General features: G+C 37.5%; 1 protein-coding gene and 1 long non-coding RNA gene across 4 annotated transcripts in view; both read left to right on the forward strand.

The window, feature by feature from the left end:
* Positions 1-5,015: 5,015 nt before the first annotated feature.
* LOC147873016 (zwei Ig domain protein zig-8-like) lies at positions 5,016-5,669 on the forward strand. Its single transcript, XM_087354125.1, has one exon. It carries the CDS (start codon positions 5,016-5,018, stop codon positions 5,667-5,669), a length of 654 nt encoding a protein of 217 aa, XP_087210251.1.
* A 2,355-nt stretch (positions 5,670-8,024) lies between these two features.
* The window catches only part of LOC110837751 (uncharacterized), a 28,901-nt gene continuing 27,829 nt past the window's right edge, over positions 8,025-9,096 (forward strand). Inside the window, exon 1 of one of the 3 annotated variants that reach the window (XR_015536560.1) lies at positions 8,025-8,190. This is a non-coding gene — a long non-coding RNA (uncharacterized LOC110837751). The remainder of the gene's footprint in view (positions 8,191-9,096) is intronic. The other 2 variants (XR_015536561.1, XR_015536559.1) reach the window with 2 other exon arrangements.

Here is a 9,096-nt window from a genome sequence, read left to right on the forward strand (position 1 = left end):
AAGAGTGGCACAAAGCCCAACTATTCCATCACGTAATATCGTACATAAAGTAACTGTACCGTCAAGTTTTGATTTGAGAACTATTGCTGTTGAATGTTATCATCTCTTTTGTCTTGGACCTGAATTTTGTGAATTCAGAGTGACGAGGTAAATTGAAAAAAGAAGATTATCAGTGTTAGGCAACATCAGTTAGGTGCATCCTCCATCGCGTACCCAATACCACTGTAGCTGTCAAAGGAACATAATTTTGATCCTGTGAAGTCAATAAGTTTGGACTGACGGTGGTCTGTATAAAACATAAACCATACACTAATAAAATAAAAATAAAATTGATGTCTGCTGAAAACTACACAAGTAATAAAATTGATTGTGCTCTGTTCTTGTGAAAGGCTGTATCAGCCCATTTGATATATTTGCATGACCAGTTACTTATGAGCTGTTTTGTATGAAAATAGTAAAAACAAACAACGCCATCTAGACAAGAAGTACCAGGAACTCGGAAGGAGAACAAAATGGGGAAAATGAAGCAAGGGAATTGTTTTTATTTAAACTTGCCGTAGCTTGGAGGGACAAATACACAATTGTGATTCTAAGCACTTTTTTCATTTTCGGAGCAAAAGTAAGATGACGAGTGCCTTCTAGACCAGAGTTCCTCAAGCTACAACACACACTAATTTGTCAAAGACATGACGTTACACCACACCATGACGCTTCACAAAAAATATGTACGAAACTATACGTGGCTATAAATGTGTACCTGCATATAAATACTTGCCATTTTAGAATGGAGGGATGTTAGAACAAAGTGTTGCACATCTAACTAACTAGATGACTTACAGAACCCGAAGGTTCATCACCGAATTCACCAATGGCTTCCTCTGGGCCAACAAAATCCAGTCGCCTTCAACTCCTGTCTCCCATAGATCCCGCCTGACATTATCCTCCCATCTACGTCTAGGTCTCCCCAGCGGTCTCGTCCCCTCAGGCTTCCCAACAAATACCCGGTGCACACCTCTTGTCCCATCCATGCGCGCTACATGCCCAGCCCATCTCATTCTTCTCGACTTAATGACCCTGACAATATTGGGGGAGGAGTACAGATTTTTAAGCTCATCATCATGCAGTTTTCTCCACGCCCCATCGTCTTCTCTCTTAGGCCCAAATATCCTCCTCAACACCCTATTCTCAAACACCTGCAATCTACGTTCCTCCCTCAGAGTGAGAGACCATGTTTCGCACCCATACAAAACAACAGGCAAGATTATTGTTTTGTATACTTTAATTTTCAGGTTCTTAGAAATCAGACGGGAAGACAAAATATTTTGAACTGAGAAGTAGCAAGCATTTCCAGAATTTAATCTTCTCCTAACTTCCTCATGAGTGTCATTTTGATTTGTTATTGTTGTTCCCAGATATTTGAACTTTGTAACCCTTTCAAAGGACTTATTCGCCACCCTAAGATCACCTGTCTGCTGATGACGAGATATTAACATGTACTTAGTTTTTTCTGAATTTACTTCTAGCCCCACTTGTCTACTAGCCTCTAGTAAAATTTCTGCGTTCCTCTTCATTGTATTTATATCATCACCCAATAAATTAACATCAGCATATGCCAATAGCTGATGTGTCCCATTCAATTGCAACCCCCCCGGCCTATCTTGGACTTTCCTGATGGCATATTCTAGCTCAAAGTTAAAGAGCAAGGGAGACAAAGCATCTCCTTGTTTTAGACCGTTCTTGATGATGAATGTCTCAGATAAATATTTACCTGTACGAATTTTGCTACAGGTTTCATTTAAGCACATTTTTATTAGACTCAGTAGCTTATTTGGTATACCAAATTATATAACACTTCTCTCTTCACAGAGTCATAGGCTTTTTTGAAATCTATAAATAATGTATGTACGGTCCCACCGAACTCCCATTTTTTCTCTAGTATCTGACGAATGCAAAAGATCTGATCAATCGTTGATCTGTTTCATCTGAACCCACACTGTGATCCCCAATAATTTCATTCGCATATGGGGTTAGTCTTGACAAAAGAATGTTTGATAGAATTTTGTTTGAGGTTGATAGCAGAGAAATTCCTCGGTAATTACCACACTCAGTCTTGTCCCCCTTCTTATGAATAGGAATAATTATGGATTCCTTCCATTGTTGTGGCATCTCTTCCTTATCCCAAATTAACTGAATAAGCTTATGCAACCTTTTGCCACCTGCTTTAATTAATTTTGCTGGAATCTGATCAATACCTGGAGATATATAACTTTTCAATTTCCCAATGGCTAGTTCCACTTCATCTAAACTAGGTTCTGGCACTAACAGTGCAGCTGTATGTATTTTAATCTGTCTAACATCATCCGTCCCATGAACATTTAAGAGCTGGCTAAAGAAATTTTTCGTCGAATGACACAAGGTGGCTTGCACTAGATCTGATCGGAAACTGTTCATCCAGTGTGTGAATGCTTTTGATCCTAGCAGCAGGAATGCTACTGAAAGGACAATTTTTATATTTGGGCTAAAATTACCCGACTGTATCCTGACTGTGCCCTGTCCCATTGTGTGGATCAAATTTTGCTACACAGAGCAAATGCTTCTGCTATTGCATGAACATATTTGTTACTGTTTCCACGGGAACAACACTGACCTGTAGACGACAAAAGATTTTCAATACAATTAAAATTGTTTGCTCAAAATACGTGTCTACTCATTCATGATCACCTTTCCATTTCATTCAACCGAACGTCGTGGTCGAGTGGTTAATACTCCTGCTTCGTTTGCTGAAGGTTCCGGTTCAAATATCACCTCAGAGACCCTCTATCCTGACGGCTGTTTTCATGGTTTTACTCAGTCTCTCCAGGTAAATGCTGGGATAGTACCTTAGGCCACACTCTCTCCAATACGCTGTGATCCTCTGATTCGATGCTATGTAGTCTGATCTACTGAAAAAGCATTGTTAAATAAACTATAAATAAATAGATAAATTATATTTCATTCGACTCTTAACAGCGTTCTTCATTATCGTAAGATTTTGTCAATAAATTCACATGGAATACATGGGAGCGTCTATCGACACACAACCAATCGCTAATCGCGCACATGATTTGTGGTTTTTCTTTTGTTTTCTGTTTGACTATAATTACGAAAAATAAACCACCGCCTTGTTGGGATTCTGCAGTGTAGTTGAGAGCTGCGATTGTAATTCGTGTGATACTCGGCTTCCTGCTGTAGCGTCCAGTGAATGAGAGAGAGAGAACCGTGTGAGGGCTGAACTACATAAGGACATTATTCTTGGAAACAAGATGTTTTGATAGCGGATGCTTGATAAAATTGGTGGACGGAGTTGAAATTGCCAGTGTAATATTATAATGACGCTGATCACTCCGCTAACAGACTTCGTCCGCCGTTGTAATGGCAGTCGGTTGACCTTGGTGCGTTACTTTTATGCACTTCGTAGAATCAAGATGGTTGCGAGGGGGTGACGATCTTCCGAAAAATAATAGACAAGGAGCACGGCCCCTTTAGAAACTGCAGAAATAATGCGCAAACAAAGAAGCTGACGGCGAGGAATGCTAGATTTCTGTTCTGTTACTTTAAATTGACTTGAAATTAAATCAGAGTAAATGAAATTATTCAGAGTACAAGTAGTCTAGCCTTCCGATATTTAAGGCTGTTAAAGATCCACTCGAAATTCTTAATTCCTACTTAGTGTTTAATGAAACTGTTACATTTCTTCTCATTTGCCTTACAATACTTGTTCTATGTTAACAGTTGAGAGGTATTTCCCCACTAAGAAGACATTAAACGTATTTGACGTCAACAGTGTCACATGAAAGACTAAACTGTATGTTAGTGTTAAGCTAAATGCAAATGAAGTTGTTGACAAGACAAGATAGCGTTGGTCTTTTTCTAATCTATTCAGCTTATTTGAAATTTTTTAAGTCTTTTTAAGATCTGAGCTGCAAAAATGAAAACACAGTTCTTCACCCATTGTTTTCTTGTGGACCGCAACTGTTTCCTTCTAGCGAAACAAACACAGGTGACGTGAAAAATGTTAATATCCACCACCTTGTTTGAAAGGATAAAGTCTACGATTCCTTTATACCAATTCGACAAGAACCAAACATGTTTGTTGGAAAAGTCAGTGTTTTTATTATAACAAGCGAACAGAATTTATTTTTCAGAACTCTAAATAAATGATTCTGTTTTAACCACCATCCCAGATATGCCTGTTAAATAAATATAATACGTTGTTAAATGTTGATATTTCCTTGTATATGAGAATTCAGAACGGCCCTCGTACGTCTATATGCCAAATTACAAATTTTTTTTAAAAAAAAACAAAAGCATGGGCTTGTGCGCGCTAGCCTCAGCCGTTAGTTAAACCCAACTTATGCGTTATTAGAGCTCGTACACATTTTGACGATTTGACATGAATTGAGCGCTACTGAGGGGACAATGTTCTGAGAAAGAAAAAAGCATGTAAACCTAAGAATAAATGGGCGAATGGAGCAATAGAAAAAAACTGCAAACTGTGGTGTTTCATGTTTTGTATTCCTTGTGCGAGATATTGATCGGACATGTAGAACTCACATGACAAATGAGACAGACATAAATAGACGTGATAAGAAACTTAACCTGACCTAAAAGACCGTCTAAGGATAACATCAAAATGAATCTGAGTAATTTGAAAAATAGGAGTGCACTAAATTTAACTCGCTCGATAATTTGAGCTACTTTTAAATGCATTTGGGCACTTGATGTAAAGTTGGCGTCATAATTTAGTTCCTGGTGGCTTGTCTTATGGCGCTGTGCGGACTCTTTTATCGCGTTAATTTCGTGGCCGCATGCCTAACGTTCCCCTTGAAGTGAATACGGGATGGAGCTATCAAGAATAATTCCTTTGAAGCCAGACTTGAGACGTGACGAGTGTAGATGAACAGTGTCGTTGCGAAGGAGCCATGGAGCAGATGTGTCGCGGTGCGTTCATCAGCTGTCTCGCCTGGTGTGTTATCATGGCGTCAGGAACGGTCCTGCAGCCATACTTTGTCAGTACGAATCAACTAGTGGTCAATGTCACGTACGGGAAGACCGCTTATTTGTGTTGCAGAGTGAAAAATCTGGGATCGAACAGTGTGGCTTGGCTTCGGGAAAGAGACCTTCATATCCTTACGTATGACGTTTATACTTTCACATCTGAGGATCAGTTTGAGTCCTTTCACGCTGTTGATTCTGACGAGTGGACTTTAGTTATCAGGCACACGCAGGTGACGGACTCTGGAAATTATATATGTCAAGTAAGCTCAGAGCCTTTCATCAGTCAGTATTACCATCTAAACATTCTTGAACCCAGGACGAAGATCACGGGGCGGCCAGAACAGTATTTTCAGGCGGGACGTGATATAAATTTGACATGTGTTGTGATGGAGACTCTGAGACCGACAGAAGAGATATTTTGGTTCAACGGAGAAGATATTATAAATAGTGGTATAAATGAAGCTATCAACATAGTGATGGACAGAGAGATTGGCACTAGTCAACTTACTATCTCTGGTATAAGAACACAGGACTCTGGTAATTACACTTGTTTGCTGTCAAATTTTGATTTTGCTACAGTTACAGTATTTGTTCTGGACGCTGGACTTCAGGATAACAACGGAGTGTTATAATTTGCATGTATTTTTATTCTGTTCATTCAAATATAAGATGATTATCTTAATGTTTACAAAAAAATTATGTTGATTTCGTGGTTTTTATACAGGAGTGTGGCAAGCAGTTTCAGGCCCAAAGAAATACGCACGAATTATGAAACAAGGGCACTTTCCTTGTTCCTTGGTGATAGCAATAAACTTATGAATACGGAATTTAATGATAAACAACTCACAAAATGCACATAGTTGAAGATGCTTTGCGTCAAATGATATCAGAACAGAAACAAAGTTCTGTCCAGCCTTCATACTACATGATTTTTCCAAGTTTTTTGACAGGCATACTCCAAATCTTATATTTACGGAGGAGCACTTAAACCTACCTTGCCTCCAGACTACGTTGTCATGTTTCCGGCACTTTCTTTAAAAGAAGAGCCAAGGTGAAGTCCTAAAGTGGAGTGATAAATGTTACATACTGGAAATGCAGTGTATCCTACTTAACGTTTGTTTGTTTTTGTATACCAGCACACCATTATCTTTCATCTGCCTTAAAATCTATAGGGATATTTCACACCCTTTTCTTAAAAAATGGCCGGTTGTACAAAAGAATGTGTAAACACTATTAAATTTCCCTCCTTCTTCGTCACTTTGCTTATCATCTTTTCTTACACAGACTAATCTCAGAATCGATTTATTTAAAAAGTGAACTTTCAAAATCAGGTACAGATAGGCCTCTAACTTTCAAGCAATGATATTAGAAGATTTAGGAATGTTTTAAATTACGTGTTTCTGTCATTTAATTGCATCATAGTCTCAAAATAACGGGATGACATAAATAGCATTCATTATCAGTGTTGTCACGTGCATTGAATCATGGTAATCTGGTATTAATCTTATTCGGTGCCACAAATTTCCTTTTTAAGAAATGTGTAAAATGAGTGCATAATGTAGATCGGTGGTATTCAAACTTTTTTTTTCGCGTACCCCCAGATATAATTTCTCTTCAACTTTGTACCCCCAAATTTGTTGCTTCAAGTTATACATAGTATATAATCTACATCTAAAATAAATTAAATAAATTACATTACTGATTATTCAGTGTTTATCATAAAATAATATATATATATATATATATATATATATATATATTTTTAAAAAAATTTAAGTACCCCCTAAGATGTCTTCGCGTACCCCCGGGGGTACGCGTACCCCAGGTTGCTTTACCACTGATGTAGAGGATTTCTTGCCCTCCATCAGTCTGCATGTTTCGCCTACAGAGCAATGCACAATTTCACTATAATTTAGCAATGGGTTCTACACTACAAATTGTGAAACGAATTTCATTTTTGTCTAAATTGGCTGATCAAAGTAACTACTTTGTATGAAACTTAAACTAATCTCACCAGTTTTCTCAGAAATGGTGTTATGTACATTAATTTGTGACATGCAATATTAGATATCATTGTAATCTGTAACCTTCATTTGGAATATTTTTAGGTTATGTATATTTAATGATATAATGGGAAAAAACAATTAATGACTTTGTAGTGTAGTATCTGTAATGCTTGTTATCTTTATCTAAAAAAATGATAATTATGTAATGTGGAATCTGTAATGTTTATTTGCTTTGTATCTGGATAGATGTGCATCAAAGCAATTGAGGTATGAAAAATTGTAAAGAAAGTCTTCCACTCTTGTAAAATCATAAATGTATGTAGACATATGACAGAGATATTTAGAATGAAATAAATATATTAAAAATATATTGTTCTGTAGAAAAATTAAAATTGTATACTTTTGTGTTCAAACAAGAAATTCTTATTAATGACAGAGTCTATTCTGCTGAAGAGAGGTACGGGGCATGCTGTGTCATCCATGTTATTAGCTTCCTATAGAAGTTTGAAGAGAGCGTGTAGTAACAAAATATAACGTAATTTATCATCAATTCCCAAAATAAAATAGACTTCAACTGTGTCTAGAAAACAAATCTTGACTTACGTATATACAGAAAACTTGTCAAATGAGTTTCTAAGGATAAATTAACTGTCTGTTAAAACAATATTTAGTTCTTTTTATAATCCATATATAATGTTATTTTACTACAAATTATATTTGATATATGATAAGTAAAATTCAGTTATATCATAGGTTCTCATCCTGCAGCCAACTAATGTATTTTTTGCATGCTCGGATGTATGAAAATCACAGTAGCAATTAAACTTGTCATAGAAAGACCACTCGAGTAAAAGCAATGTCAAATATTTCACTAATGACTGATCTTGTTATTAAGTAATTTGTGAACATGTTTATAATGGTAGGTATATTTAACATTTAAAAATAACTGTCATGGGTTTTCAATAATTGTACTCATTTATAACCTTGTGGCCTATAAGTTGACAGGAAGTGTAAAATGTTGTAACAGGGAAAAATGATAATCTGTGATTTATAATGCTAAGATACTAATGTATACAATGAAGTGCGTATGACTTAGTGACAAGTAAGTTAACTGGCAAAAGGCACTACACAGACGGATGGAAGCAAGGTCAGTAATTATTTGCACATGAAGCTGCCAGTGAGTGTTCTGAAAGAAATGCATCAAATTAGTTAAGTCAGTTAACTATTGTGCCGAGGCCATAGGCTCTTGTGTGCTGTGAGGTTAAAGGGGAACGACCTTAAGACTGGGTGAGGGCCGGATCGATACCAATCTATTTGCTGCGCCGGCGCGCGAGATATGAGTGGGCGTGATTGAAAAGAAGGGGGGGGGGGGGTTGTAATATCTTGCCTGTTTCTCGCTAGCACAAACAAGGACTATTTTTCAGAACACCGGTAGGGTAAGGTATTTAGCTGTTTCTGTACTGCCGTGTTTTCCCCGAGATTTCGAGGCAGCTGTTCCGTTGTTCGTTGTAAATCAGGTAAGTCTGCAGTGTTTAGAACGACTTCTCTGTCTGGTCTGCAATTCAGTCAAAACTGAAGCAGTCACCATGTTTTTTGGGGGTACTGTTCATACTTCTGTGTTGTTGCGCCTGAAGTCTGGTAGAAGTAAACAGACTTTTCAGAGGTCCTGATGATGCAGGTAGCAAGGACCTCTGAAACGTCGGTAAACTTCTACCAGACTACACGGCGCAACAACCATCTTCAGACTCACAGCCGTGTGAACCTCAGATCCTACTCGGAAATACGCTGACAATGAATTATCATAACTCGTCATGCTCTGCTGAGGGTATCACTGAAGTTAAGTTCACTTTTTATGCTGTGGTTAGAGCTGACTGAAGTTTTAATTTGACGTTTTATAGAAGTCTCTGCAGTTTCTGCAATAGTTACCCTAGAGGTTCCAAGAATCAATGCTTAAACATACTCTTGTTTTGTTCATTCGTGGACAGGAATCTTTACCTGTCAGTGTCAACATTGGTTCAGCTGTTTTTAAATGTTTTGATCCACTATGGGAAAT

This window comes from Zootermopsis nevadensis, unplaced genomic scaffold (assembly GCF_977971745.1).
Source record: "Zootermopsis nevadensis isolate Lab colony 2312 unplaced genomic scaffold, Znev_1.0 Znev_ptg000022l, whole genome shotgun sequence".
Lineage (NCBI taxonomy): Eukaryota > Metazoa > Arthropoda > Insecta > Blattodea > Termopsidae > Zootermopsis > Zootermopsis nevadensis.